Source organism: Syngnathus floridae, chromosome 8 (genome assembly GCF_059516105.1).
Source record: "Syngnathus floridae isolate MCC-2025c chromosome 8, RoL_Sflo_1.0, whole genome shotgun sequence".
Classification (NCBI taxonomy): domain Eukaryota; kingdom Metazoa; phylum Chordata; class Actinopteri; order Syngnathiformes; family Syngnathidae; genus Syngnathus; species Syngnathus floridae.
Genome location: NC_142420.1, coordinates 11,963,438 through 11,978,617, shown reverse-complemented (window position 1 = coordinate 11,978,617; position 15,180 = coordinate 11,963,438). Strand labels below are relative to the sequence as shown.

Below are 15,180 nucleotides of genomic sequence, written 5' to 3'. Positions count from 1 at the left end.
TGATGGCAGCTGAGATTGGCTCCAAACCGGCTGCAGGTAGTATCAGCTCTTCTGCAATGGTGTTTTTTTTTTTTTTTTTTTTTTTTTTGCATTGTGCAATTTGGTACGCTGCTTTATATGATGCTCACAGTGCTTGCTGATTAACTGAAGTAGCATTCACAAAGTGGGATGATTGTTGGCAATATTCAGCCCGTTTTTGCTGAAAAACCTCAAGCATCTTATCAGCGTGATTGTGGTGCAATGACTTTACAAGTGCTACCTTAATTTATTTGGCTTCATACTGTCCGCTGCCAACATTGTAAGGCACAGTAAACACACCGGTCTTTCCTCGTTCCCATCGTAGTCACACTGAAGCCGAGTGCTATGTACGCTTCGTCATATTTCCTTGTCTTAGCTTTCGTGTGACTCTCAATTCTCTTATCTCCGTCTCTCTCCGCCGATCTTTTCAACCCTGTTAAATATTTTTCCATGGTGTCCCACTGCACTTTTTAGACTTCACTTTAGACTTTCTACAGTGTAGACTCATAAACAACTCAGCTAATTTCTCTTTTTGCTCTTAAGTTGGTAAAATATTCAGAGCCCAACAAAATTAAGATATACGTATTCTGTAGATACCAACTGTTATGGGAACGTCGTTTGTTATTTGGCCTTTTTGAGAGGCTGCTTGAAAAAATCATGAAGAGGCTTCCCTCCAAAATTAAATTGTATCATAAAGTAGAAAAAAAAAAAGTGAGAGGGGCTGAATTGCTTTAGTTGAAACAAAATAACTCACTGGCTGGTTCTGGGACTTTTTGGCAGCAGGAAAAACAAAAATAACAGATGCAGTGTAAACCTATTAGTTGCTGACCTTTAATCGGCTTACGTTGGCTCCGTGACAGGTGACTGGCACCTCTGAAGGATCACAGACATCACTGCTCACGCACACACATGTACGCATGAACACACACGCACACACACACACACACACACACACACACACACACGTTTATAAATATCTACTAGATTCTGAAGCTACAGTGCAGCTACTTTTACTATTTTCTAATCCAGAACCAGTATTTGTAATGTAATTTTTTTCTTTAACATTCATAGTACACCCTTAAAGAGGTCAAATGAAATTTTAGGCTACCATGTTGACAAAATCAGTCAATGGTTACATTTGAGCAGACGCTCATATTGGAACCGAATTGCTTTGTTGATCAACTTTCATGGTAATTATACCATATGTAACATAAAGTCCATCATGAATATTTAGTGTATGTTGGTTGTTTGATACTTTGTGGTTGTGTACGGACATGCATTTTAGTCATGTTTTGAAACTTCATGTGATAGAATCTCCAAACATTATTTTCCAGATTACTGTATCCATTGTTAATAGAGGCTGACCCAACAGTATTAAATTAAGGCTACATTTGGACTATATTAACCATCCGTGGACGAACCGGGTGAAATACAACAAGCAAATATTGTATTGTTGTGGATGCCCATCATTTTAATTTGTCAAAGTGTTTGCCTATGCAGTCAAAATGTGGATGAGAAACCTAAATAGCTTTAGTAAACAGTGGTGAATTTCACTAAACTTGAAGGTATGAAGTAGGGCGTATCAAAACTTGGAGATGGTCTGTAGTGGGTCAGGAATGTGGATGAGTGAATTAGTTGTTGACAGAAATGAATACTGCCGAACAGTTATTGAGCAACGATATACACTTGTCTATCCTGTGCTGACGCCGACTCTGGAGCTTGGCCCAGCATAAGAGTTTGACTCCACACTGCCAGGGCCACAAACATGCCCCAATCTGGTTGTTGTCCATGTTTCATCAATAGAAAGCCTTGAAAGAATGTGAAAAGTGTGAGTGACCACATCAGAACGTGACAGACTGGCATCCGTGGAAAACTGTGGGTCGACTTGGAGTGCGCCTTTGTGCTTCTGGAACTCAGCAGCCCTTGGTGCCGTGATAGTTCAGGTGAAAACAGCACGACTTAAGTGAAAAAAAAAAGCCACATTCTTTATTGCACACAGCTACCGGCTGCCGTGGTCGGTACAAAGACCAGTTATACTCTATTTTATATTTTTTTGCTGCTCCACTCGCTTGTCTATACATCTAAACCTCCTGTTGTTTACATTCTTGCAATCCATAAGAGAAGGGATTGACATTATATGATTGTTTTTTTGTATTTTATACATTTGCTGTGAGCACAAACCAAACAAAACAAACAGATTTGATCCATAAAAAAAAAGAACTACATATTTACTTTATATGTATTAATTTCTTTATTTTGTTCAATTCCATAGCACGCCTCATTGAAATGTTCTCGCTTTAACAACAATGTGTCAAAGTGTGCGGACATTTTCGCACAAGAGTCTGAAAATGAATGATGACCACCAGTTTGCATGAGTGTGTGGATTGCTTTACTCACAGGACTGGATCGAGTCATGTTTGTCCTCAGCAGAGAATGATCCTACCAAGTCAAACAAGTGGCACGTTGCCACGTCAGCTTTCCATTCATACACACATGAGGAAGTATTGACACAGTGTGTGGCTAAAACCTCAGCACTAAGGGCCACTCACATTTACAATTGGAACAGAGCGAGCAGTGTGAACTCATTACATCAAACTGAGAAACCCATGTGTGTTTAGGGGTTGACCTGACATTATTTACACTGACAGAATAAATATGTCGACAACCATAATGAAATAACCATGTAAACATTGAATTATATTTGCTCTTGCTTTCTCAATTATGTAAGAAAAACAGAAAAAACTTTATCACTAATTTATGCAGATAACACATATGCAGGTAATGTGTAAAAGTGCATTTTAAATAAGATACTAATAGGACGTGCTCCCCAAGTTACAATATTACTGCCACATTTATGTTACAACTTTCAGCTTGTCCCGTTGTCACAGGGAGTTACTAGCCTGATTTGTTTTGCATAGTTTCGACATTGAATGCAACCCACACTGTTTTTTTTTTCCTGGGCTTGGGACGAGGCTGGGAATCAAACCCGTGTCATCTGCATGAAAGGAAACAGCATGTAACATTACACTACCAGTGTTTACATCTGTAATTATAAAATTTATTATTTCTTTCACATTCAAGAACCAACCAGAATTGTGTTTCCCTCTGTCCAGATTGTCGAACATTAAAAGTGCAGCATGGAGACATCAGCTCCAGCTGCCACTGAGAAGAAGGAGTGCAAAGGTACTGGTTTGGATGGAAGCAGCTTCTCAGAAATTCCTAAGAAGCCCTCCCCCACCTCCAGAGGTACAACAGTTATCTAAAATTCCATTTTTATTCAGCCTTTAGTTTGAAAACTGCAAACTGCAATTTTTTTGGTCCAATAATAGTTGCAAAATCAGACTATTGGACTGCATTTCCTTCACACACGCATATTTTAGATCTAGTTTCTATTTCTGTAGTGTCATGTTCCATTGTGCTATGAGCATAATGTAAAACACGATGACTCGCATAAGCAATTGGGTGATACATGAAAAAAGATGGGGACTGCATCATTTGGGGATGTCAGAGAGATGATGAAAAAATGCTATAATGAGGTCCAAAGACCTTGTTCTCACCTCCCGAGTGTACATTTCATGAATTACTAAAAAAGGCTGGCATAGCACTGGAGGACATGGTGTATCAGAGGCCTCGGGTAAAGTCAGTGAAAAAGGAAGGGCCTTTGAAATGCAAACAAGATGTCATATCATATTGTGGTATTAGCGATTTTTTGTTCTTAATGATGAACTTGGTGGCTTGCTACAAGATAAGCCATGAGCATTAATTGTTTAGGAATGTGGAGTTGAAACTAGGACGTTTCAGTGCACCCACTCTGGCACCTCCACAAAGGGTCTACAAGTATTTTCAAGTCAGCAAAGAAAATATCTAACTCGCTTGAGATCAATTATTTATAGATATGACCACGTCATTTAGCTCTATAGGGGTTGACATCAAATCATAGACAAATAGTAATGCCAACTTATCAACAACTATTTGGGGATGTGACGTAACACAGAGGGTGCATGTTGGGTCAAAGTCACAAAATAAACATAAAAATAGGAGAGCTCTTGTTTTCAATATATGACGAAAAGCAGGCTTAACGAGGTCACGGGACCTTGTTCATGCCTCTGAGGTACCCATGTTATAAATTACTAAATTCTGGTGGTGGACTCAACTTGTAGACTTTGAAAACCCACAGAGACATCATCTGAAGGCTATTGCAGAAGCAAATCATTCATACCATCATCTAGCTGACTTAAACACTCGGGGGGATAATGAAAAAATGGAACATTTGATTGTCCTTAGACACTTGCTCTGCTTTTGTTGTCGTTTAGTTTATTCATTATATGATCCAGTTTTTAAGCATGCATAAGCAAAGAAAAATAGGGCAAATGTGTATACATCAAGAATCCTTTTTAAGATGACAAACATTGTTCTTAAAGATGCTCTATTTATTTAGGTTAGTTGTGTTTGGGAATATCCAAACCACAGAGACTACATTAAAGTCTCCAAGAAATGAAATAATAAACAACTGAAACATTAAAATCTTATAAACACACTCAAATCCATTCTGTTTTTTTCCCCATTTGCAATCCTTTCGCTTTAAGGAGAGCCGCTTTGATCTTTTTGAACCATTCTTTGTATTTGAGCGTTAAGACACATTGTACTACAATGTATGTATATATATGTGGCCTCTAAGGAAGAATGTGTGTTGGGACAAATATATATATATATACTGTATAGTACAGGAAAGAGAGAGCTTTGAGTTGCAAGTACGAAAAGTGCAGGTTAGCCACAGTCTGTAAGATAAGAATCAAACTGCTTGCTTAAAGCCTTGTTAATGGTTCTAAATGGGCCCCCGCATTTGGTGAGACAGCCTGCATCTTTCCCATAGCTACAGGGCTTGCTTCCACAGGCTTGTCACTTGCAACCTGACTCCAAAGCCCCAGGATTTACAAGCCTGCATTAACCTGAGCCTTAACTATGTCAGTGTATCATGTGTTCAGATAAGGTGCCTGCTTCCAGGACAGTAAAAGATCAAACCATTTCTAAAGGGAAAACTGTGAAAAACATGCCTCTGCTTCCATACTTAACAACAAATTCTGAATCGTGTGTGCTACCGAGAGCACTGTTAGTTACCTTTGAGGTCTGTTTCAATTGTAGACTTGTATGACTTGTTTTATAGTCTTATTATAGTCTCAGTTCGTACCAGGCCATTGGAGCAGATTGATTCACTGGTTACCGCCCAAGCGGTGTATATATGCATACATAGTAGATGGTTGGCCAGTTTACAGACATGACTTTTCATGACAATTACTAATGTCATTTAGCATAAAGGCATGTTGTAGTTTCTGTGTTGTTACTCATAGTTGTTTGTATCCACAACGCACCATTTAGCCCTTCATCTTGAGTTTACTCACAATAATGTGGGCCCTGATTGTATACGTATGCTGCTCCTTCTGAATATAAGGCTGATGGATGAAGAAGAGAAGTCTTGTATAATGACTGCTGCTCAGAGAAGAGTGTGCCTTTGAGATAAAGAGTAGCATGTTAATCATGGCTATCACTGCTGCATTTCAGATGCTGCTCAGGCACCTAGTCGTGTTTCTCTGGAGGGCGCTCTGGCGCAGGTCATGGCCCCCTTGGCAGAGAAAAATGTCCCAGAGAAAGAAAAAAAAGAACCACCCTCCTCCCTACTACTTGCTCTATCCAAAAGCCTACTCCAAAGGGACAGCCACTAATCTTCCTGAGAAAAGAGTTCTGCCTTTCTTTCTATACTCCTAAATGGGGCTGTTATGCTCCTCTAGTTTTCACAGACTGTGAGAGGTAGAGAAATAGGGTGAGGGCTCAGAGGTCAGTGTTATGCAGAGATGACCGCATGCTAGCCAGATACCTTTGCCCTCTTTGGTTTTAACTTCTTGGCCCTCATCCTTAGTTGAAAGAATCAGCAAATTCCTCTTTTGATGCAGGAGCATTCACTAAAAAAAAACCAGGAAGGAAAATTGCTGTGGGGCACATGATTCATTAGGGAATTATTTTTTGGGCTCCGACAAAATAAAACATGAATTTTAAAGAAAGGCATGACGAAGTGCTGTACAACTGGATTGGGTTCCAATGACACCTAACATGTTGTGCAGTTCGTTTTTAGCCCTTATTGACTAGTCTAAGCAAAAAACGCGTAATCTCTAATTACATTTAGTAATAGTCCCTTGTTGTCCTTACAGAGGCATACTATCAGCAATTTACTGCCCTTCTAAAAAAAACTATCACAAGAAGGGTTGATTATTATTTCTGTCTTGCAATGTCTTTCTTTTTCTATAGCCATGCTTTACATTCACAAACCATTTGTGAAGTCAGTTTCTGCCTCTATTTGTTGGTGGTCTGCTCATGTATAGCCAGACTGCTATCAAATAAATTATTGGAATGCAGCAATCTAGGCTACATTTCTTAGATTATGTAGTCTGATATTTACTTCCATTCACTGTCTCTCTTTCCCCAAAATCCCAAAGAAGAATTCAAACTTTTTTTGTTAAAGGAAAATATAATGTATTTGTTTGTTTAGGCAAGAGTATGATAAAGACTGAATGTGTCAGATAACTTAAAACAAACATAGCTTTGACAGTTGCAAATAAATCTGTGTACCAGATGGGTGTACAAACTCTCAGGGGCTAAAGACAACATGTTACATTCCGTGCCTTTTTACAAGCAGTGGGAGAGAAGAAGGAGTGGTAAAGCAATATATGGATGCTTGAGGGGATTAACCAACACCCCATCAGGCAGCTTTTTCCTCCCCATCCCTTGAGTCTCACAATTCTCTTTGGTGTCTACTTCCCCTTTTCACGTTCTTTCCCTGTATGTGAAGTATAATTCATGTCCCTGCTTCTAAGATACTTCCTGCCTGCTTTGTTTGTAGAGCTGATGGGACTGAGCTCAATAAGGTGCCCAGCTTTTTTTCCGCCTCCTAGGTGTTGCCTCAGGCCAACAAATGTAATTGATAATAATATGTTGTGAACACCATTGTATATGAATTTGCTGCTTGCTTCTGACCCAGACTAACCTTTGCTCTGGGATAATCTAATTTACTCCCGTAAAGCTCACAGTAAGCGAGACAAAATAAACATCTCAAGAGTTTAAACATGGTAAAACAAAAATGTGTACCAACTGTAAACACAGGCAGGAGGCACTTGTGTAAACTGACCCTATTCTTCAGTGGTGAGCTGATCTAGAGATGGACAGTATGTGGTCGGCCTTGTCACCCCCACCACCAGCACTCCTCCACTCTCGCCTGGAGACACAGCTGTGGTTCACCCTTGTAGAAACATTGCTGGGGAAAAGAATTAACCACAGTGTTGCACTCTGCAGCTCTCTCAGCCATGTTACTCAGGGGTCTTTTCGGCGCAAACAAAAAAATATGCATCTTAAAATGTATAATCATACATGTTGTATTTCTCAGGAGAATGACAGTGTATGTAATACAACAACTATAGACTCCACCATCCACCTTTGGGACGTTTTGCATACTGTACAGTGTACACAATTAAGTCACATAAAATATTTGTCTTACAAATTTGTAGATTTCCAACCATCCATCCATTGTCCATACCGCTTGTCCCTACAAGGGTAGTGTCGAAAATTGTATTAATTACCTGATTTATAAAGCAAAAAAGAGGTCTAGCAACCAACCTTTGGATGTTGTCATGTTGATTCCCTTAGCCTTTGTGACAATATCTTGGCCCGGGTTTTCAGCAATAGTGCTTGTTTGTGCGAAAATATAAACTTTTGTGGTGAATTACAGTGCCCCTTCATTCAGGCAGTGCATATAGTCATGAGATTAGTGATGGCAGTGGATACAGGTACAGCAGAATAAACAATATCTGTTCTGGCCACAGTTTTCTGAACCATAGAACATTCTTTAAATAAACAAGTAAATTAAGAACGGGCAAAAGAATTATCTTGCTTCCCCTGCATAGCTAAATTTCCAAAACATATGTCTGCCACACTTAAAATCATCCATATATAATTGTTTTACATGATAAGTACAGTTCCAAGCTAAGTTACCAAGTTTGTGTCTTAGTGTGAGAAAAAATCTGTGTCTACTATGAGCATCACATAAAAAATTCATTGCGCAACTGCCACAAAAACACACAATGCTGTATTTTAGATAATAAAAGAAATAATAACATTATGAAAGATAATATGTAGCAAGGATACATTGCGATAGTTTGGCAGGACTCAGCAGATGAGGATTGGAACCATTGAAGTTAAAGTCCCAATGATCATCGTCACACACACATCTGGGTGTGGTGAAATTTGTCCTCTGCATTTAACTCATCCCCATGTGATTTTGATCCAGTGAGGAAGCAGTGATGCCGCGCTCGGGAATCATTCAGTGAGCTAACCCCCCCAATTCCAACCCTTAATGCTGAGTGCCGAGCAAGGAGGCAATGGGTCCCATTTTTATAGTCTTTGGTATGACCCGGCCGGGGTTTGAACCCACAACCTTCCAGTCTCAGGGCGGACACTCTACTACTAGGCCACTGAGCTGGTATATTAATGTAAAGGTTCAGTAATGACACCCTTAAACATCATATCAATAATGCCAATTCCTTAGAAGATTTAACATGCCTTATAACAGGGGTGCCCAAACATTTTCAGCTCGCGAGCTGCTTTTGAAATGACCAAGTCATAAAGATCCATCCACTAAAACAATAATTATATATATATATATATATATATATATATCTATCATCGTGGAAAAAAACCTCCTCCCATTCCCTGTGAAAGTAATACTTTTTTAAAAAATCTTTTTACTTCGTCCAGCTGCCCTTTTTATACCCTTTCTTAAGTTTAAGAGAAAAAACAGGGATCTGACAATTGGAGGGAACTCGCGAGCATTAGTGTTGTGTTGTTAGCGCCATTGTTTGCGCGCGCATCAAGTGCGAAAAAAAACCAAAAACATTTTAAAGTCACGCGGTCGACCAGTAGTGGCTAGGCGATCGACCGGTCGATCGCGATCGACATATTGGCACCCCTGCCTTATAGTATACAAACAGTTTGTATGAGTAAGAGATGTGTCAATGTCCACATTGTTTGCCAGGTGATATAATCCACAGATCGACTTAAACCTGTGAATTCTTGTCTCAAGCTTCAAAGAGAAGCGGGGTCGTCCCGTCCTTGCAACAAATAGCGACATGTTGAAAATGCACCAAAATCGGGTACACAGGAATATTAACACAACAGTCAAAAACTTAACTTGATCTCCTGTTTTGACCTCTTATGGGGACTGTTACAGCATCATCTTAAAAAGATTCCATTCATAGTTTCTCCTAATCAGTCAACTAAGAAATGTGATGATGATTAAAATGTTTTGATATTATATGTGTTTAAAAACATTGGCTAATCACTAAATCTGGGCTGGAACAACAGCACAAAAAGTCCTGAAATCATAATTGCTGGTTAAAATGTTGAATTTCTAAGTGCCCCATGCAGGGTTAAAATGCAATTTAGAAATACAGGTGGAAATAACATTGCCTTCATTACATTTGCTTTGGTAAAACGGGTTTGAAACACTCACAATAAAAGTATAATAATATTGTATTTGTCTTTGAAAGCGCCTTTTGAGATCATTTGGCCAATCTGAAATTTCCATGAAACAAAGGGGGGAGTTGACAGCGAGGGAGACGTTAAAAAAAGGGGCTATTGTTTATACAAAGAATTTTCCACTGATTTCCAGGAAAAGCAGTAATTTGCATTGTAAAGTTTTACTATTTATTGTCTCTATTGTCTAGGGCAGTGTTTCCCAACCACTGTGCCGCGGCACACTGGTGTGCCGTGAGAGACGTTCAGCTGTGCCGTGGGATTGTCCAGTATTAATTACGGAGCGCATTGTAAACAGGATCGCCAAACCACTGGTCAGTTCGCGCAAGGCCTGGTCAGCCACTTGCTAATCGTGCATGTGTGGAGAATCGGAGAATCTTGAGATTTCATATTGTGTCGATCTGATTGTATTGCATCGGCACATATTCAGTTTATGTGTGTGTTGCTGTGTGCTTTTGCTAACAGTGACAGACACTATGACGGTTGTGGTGCGTTTGTGGTCCAATGGAAATCAGAGCATGCAGTTCAACCGGAGAACCTGGATTGGTTATTTTTCACATACGTAAAATAAGCAGTCAAGTCGAGATTCCTCGACTGTGATAGCCACTCAGCTGCTGTCAGAACAGCAGAGCGTCTTTAAAAGTGACTTTGTTCTTATTGTTGCAATATTTATAGACCTAGTCTAAAACAGTAAACAAAATCACGTTGATTCTTTTATTTTAATCACAATCACTTTAAATAGTTTATTTCTTACACCGTCTAAAACCTTTTTAAAAAACTGTCACTTTTGTTTAAAAAAAGGAATACAATTAAAAGAATATTTAGTATTTATTTCTATTAAATTATTCGACTCTCCATACATATATAGGAATAGGACTGTACGTGTTTCGTTGTAATATAACTGATTTTAATATAGGAGCTTAACAGATTTATGTTGGCGGTGTGCCGCGAGATTTTTTCCAATGAAAAGGTGTGCCGTGAGTGAAAAAAAGTTGGGAAACACTGGTCTAGGGGATAACCACTAATTAAAGCCGAGGATGTTGCCTTAAGCCCCAAGAGGAAAAGGACTCACAGAACCTCATTACCACTTGGACCCTATCTCTTGTTTCCACTTTGCTAGATCTCAATCTCATTCTTTTTAATGTGGACATTTGCCTGTTCATTTCCACTTGTTGGATGTTTGGTTGATTGCCAATTAGCACAATTCATCGGCATCACAGTCTCGAAAGACCATAGATTTCTTGTGTCTGGAGGTTAGGTTTTCTTTGCACAGCGTCTGCTGTGGCTGGTGAGTCCTATCCGTGAGAGACAGACACGATGTTACAGGTGTGGGCCGGATCCGGTGAAGGTGGGGGCATGGTGGCTTGCTGCTTCTTCCTTTTCGTTTCTTGATGTTGAGCCAGGGTGATTTCGTAGGTCTGCAGCCCGTTTCGGAGAGCCTGTTGCCATTTGTGGCGATCCTGGGCGACGTCTTCCCAGGTGGCTGGGTTGAGGTCGAAGGATTTGAGGTCTTGTTTGCAGACATCATTGTAGCGGAGCAGTGGGTGGCCTACTTGCCTTTTGCCTGATTTTAGCTCTGCATATAAGATGTCCTTTGGCATACGACCGTCTTCCATCCGACAGACATGGCCCAGCCAACGGAGATGCCGCTGCTTCAGCAGGGAGCGCATAGTGGGGAGCTGTGCACTCTCCAGTACCGCACTGTCTGTGATCCTGTCCCGCCAGGTGATGCCCACTATGCGTCTCAGGCAATGCAGATGGAAAGAGTTTAGCCTTCTCTCTTGATGTGCATAGAGTCCAGGCTTCGCTGCCATACAAGAGTGTACTGACGACACAGGCCCTGTACACTTGCACCTTTGTATGGATGGTGAGCTTGCTGTTCTGCCATACTCTGGGTGTCAGTTTTCCAAAGGTAGAAGCTTCTTTCCCAATCCAGCTGCTGACCTCGGCATCGAGTGACAAATTGCAGGTGATGGTAGACCCAAGATAGATAAAGCTGCTTACACCTTCCAGTGTGTAGTTGTTGATGGTGATGGAGGGTGGGATAGTGGTCCCCTGGCCCATTGTCTTGGTTTTGTTTAGGCTGATGGTCAGGTTGAAGTCCTGACATGCTTGGCTGAACCGGTCTGCAGGTGTTCCTTAGTGTGTGTTGCCAATGCTGCATCATCAGCAAACAACATGTCCCGAATAGTGAGTGGTCTGATCTTGGTTTTTGCTTTCAGTCGGGATAGGTTGAATAGTTTGCCGTCTGTCCTGGTGTGTAAGTAAACTCCCTCAGTTGATGTTCCGAAGGCTTGGCGCAGGAGGAGAGAGAAGAATATCCCAAACAGAGTGGGTGCCAGCACGCATCCCTGTTTGACACCACAGCGGATGTTAAAGGACTCAGAAGTGCACCCATCGTACTGGACAGTACCTTTCATGTCAGTGTGGAAGGACTGGAGGATGCTGAGGAGTTTTGGCGGGCAACCAGTTCCACCAGTTGGAAAAGGCCGCTCCTGCTCACCAGGTCAAAAGCTTTGGTAAGGTCAACAAAGGCTATGTAGAGAGGTTTATGTTGTTCTCTGCACTTCTCCTGCAGCTGTCTCAGGGTGAAGATCATATCCAGAGTTGATCTTCCTGCTCTGAACCCTGCTTGTGATTCTGTGTGGAGCTTCTCTGCGAGGACTTGTAGTCTGTTCAGTACAGCTCGAGCAAAGAGCTTACCGGTAATGCTGAGTAGGGAGATGCCACGGTAGTTGTTACAGTCACTCCTGTCTCCCTTGTTTTTGTACAAGGTGACGATGTTAGCATTTCTCATGTCCTGTGGGACAGAGCCTTCTTTCCAGCACAGGCAAAAGAGCTTGTGCAGTCTATGCAGAAGAGCAGCCTTCCCACATTTCGGCTGTTATCCCATCGGTGCCTGGAGCTTTTCCACTGGGCCGGCTGTTAATTGCTTAGCTCCTCAGTTGTTGGTTCCATGTTGAGCTCTTCCATAACAGGTAGGTGCCCTACATGCCTGAGGGCTGCATCAGAGACACTGTTGTCCCTGGCATAGAGCTCTGAGTAGTGTTCCACCCAGCGGTCCAGCTGCTTAGAGCGTTCAGCAATGGTTTCTCCCAAAGCTGATTTCAACGGGACGATTTTGCGAGTTGATGGTCAAAGTGCCTTTTTGATGCCATCGAACATGAGTCTGTTGTTGCCTGTGTCAGCAGCTGCTTGAATGTTGCTGCAGAGCTGTAGCCAATAGTCATTGGCACAACGTCTAGCGGCTTGTTGGAGTTTCCCCCTAGAAGATCGGAGAGTCTGGAGAGTTTTGGTGTTTGGAGTGTGCTTGTAATTTGAGTGCGACGCGTTTTTCTTCAAGGATTGGTGCCAATGATGTTAAATTGGCATTGAACCAGTCGTTTGGCTTTCCTTGCTTTTTGCCAAAGACCGACAGGGCCGTGCTGTGTATGGCATCCCTCAAGCCATCCCAGGACCGCTGGGCGGAGCTGGACAGAGGTGGGCCGTGGAGGGAGACCTCTAAGGCACAGAGGAAGGCTGTAGCTTTGGTTGGGTCAGTTGTTTTGCTGCTGTCGATGCGCGGGGCTCCTTTTGGTTTGGATCTGTGTAGGTTTTTTGCCTGTAGCTTGACTCTACAGAGCACAAGGGAGTGGTCTGTGTCGCAGACTGCACTGTGGAGACTGCGTGTTTGAAGGATGCTTCTGAGATCAGAAGTGCGTGTTATGATCAGGTCTAACTGGTGCCAGTGACCTGAGCGTGGATGTCTCCAAGAGACTTTGTGAATGGGTTTGGTCTGGAAGTATGTGTTGGTGATGCAGAGGTAATGATATGTGCAGAACTCCAGAAGTCACTGCCCGTTTTCGTTCAGCTTACCGATGCCATGGTGTCCCAAGCAGGATGGCCAGGAGTCACGATCGGCTCCAGCTCTAGCATTGAAGTCACCAAGTAGGTAGAGCTGTTCACGTCTGGGAATGTTTTTAAGAGTCGCTTCGAGTTCATCATAAAACCTGTCTTTTATTTCCTGGGGGGAGCTAAGTGTTGGAGCCTACACACTCACTAGGTGGACAGGTCCTATGGATGTATTGAGGCAGAGAGCCAGGATTCTCTCAGAGCCGCCTGTGGGTGGTACCACTGCTCCCAGGAGTGTGTTCCTGACAGTGAACCCTACTCCGTATTCCCTGGTTTCCTCAGGGGGCTTCCCCCGCCAAAAGAAGGTATAGTCATTTTCCTTGAGTGAGCCAGATCCATGGAGTCATGTTTCCTGGAGGGTCGAGATGTCAATTCTGAGCTTCAGGAGTTCGTTGTTTATAACTGTAGTTTTACGGACATCACTAATTTCTTGTAGGTTGTTGCTGAGCCTGGGTGTCATAGTCTTCACATTCCAGCACCCCAGGTGTAGTGCTGGAATCTTCGGTAATTTCCTTGTGTTGCTTGATGCGTGAATTTACAGCCCACTTGTTAGGATAGATCCCTGAGCTCCAAGCACCCAATGAAGCAGGCAGGCTGTGACGGGAAAGCACCTTATTGGCTGGGGGCTGCCCAGCTTGAGGTGGGCAGTAGCTGTCCAATGAGACCGAACATCTCTCCCACTGTCGGAGGTAGCCCCTGGCACCCTACTCTACGCCAATAAGAAAGGGCTTATAACCGGTAACTGCTAACCTCCCGGGTTGTGTCTCCACTGGTTAGTGGAGCTGAAGTTTCCTCTCCAGTGCACAAGAAGCCTGGGCAAGTTTTATGGAAGCCTTGAGTTTCCCAGGCATCAGGGCTCCCCTCTCGGCCTTCCTGTTGTCATCCAAAGGAACGGTGAACCGATACATTTGGCATCACGTTGGCTGCAGGAGTTGCCGGAACAATGCGTTTTTGAAGCATGAGTCTGCCTCACGGAGTCCGAGCCGGGTTTTCTGTCATGGTTACCATGTGTGGCCACGTGGAGGCATGCAGAAGTCTTGACGGTGGAGAGGCTATGTACCGGCTGAGGAGACTTACGCATTCGGCTCCTCTTTTCGCCCACGGAACAGGGGCTAGCCGGCGGCAGTAGCTGAAAGCAGAAGGTAGCAAGCAGGAAGAAGCATGCAACATGCACTAACTACGAGCACTACTACTCCAACACCACTGCACTTCGCATCACAACGCCCTGTGTGCAAGCACACACACACACTAGCACACTTATCCTGGCAAAATTCAAGTCAAGACTTCATGTCATCTGTATTGACTGCAGATGGGAAAGGAGGCTGTATATTGGAATGTAGACTTTGTCCAAAAAAATAAATAAATAATGAAACCATCATACCTTAATGAACAAATACTTCGCAGAGTAAAACTGATTGGACAGGTACCCATTCCATGTTGACTTAAAAAAGTGACAATTTTTTTATCTGTATTTGCATAAGAATTTTTAAAAGACCTTTGCGGGCCTATATGCAACCTCCGCAAACTTTTGTATGGCAGAGGTAATTCATCTGACTTATTATTAAGAAATAGCCAGTTACAAGTCTGTTTCACATTAGTTCACATTTTTCAGCTATTCTGAATCTACCGACAAAAAAAACGTTTTCCCAAGAAAATTGTCACGCTACTTAAATCAATCCATTCAGAATACTACCC

At 42.3% G+C, this 15,180-nt stretch overlaps 1 protein-coding gene across 5 annotated transcripts in view; it reads left to right on the top strand.

The window, feature by feature from the left end:
• gli2a (GLI family zinc finger 2a) overlaps positions 1-15,180 on the top strand; it is a 132,078-nt gene that overhangs the window by 25,151 nt on the left and 91,747 nt on the right. For all 5 annotated transcript variants that reach the window (XM_088383388.1, XM_088383385.1, XM_088383384.1 and 2 more), the window contains one exon: positions 3,132-3,264. In XM_088383388.1, coding sequence (XP_088239514.1) covers positions 3,156-3,264 — 109 coding nt within the window. In that variant the 5' untranslated portion in view covers positions 3,132-3,155. The remainder of the gene's footprint in view (positions 1-3,131; positions 3,265-15,180) is intronic.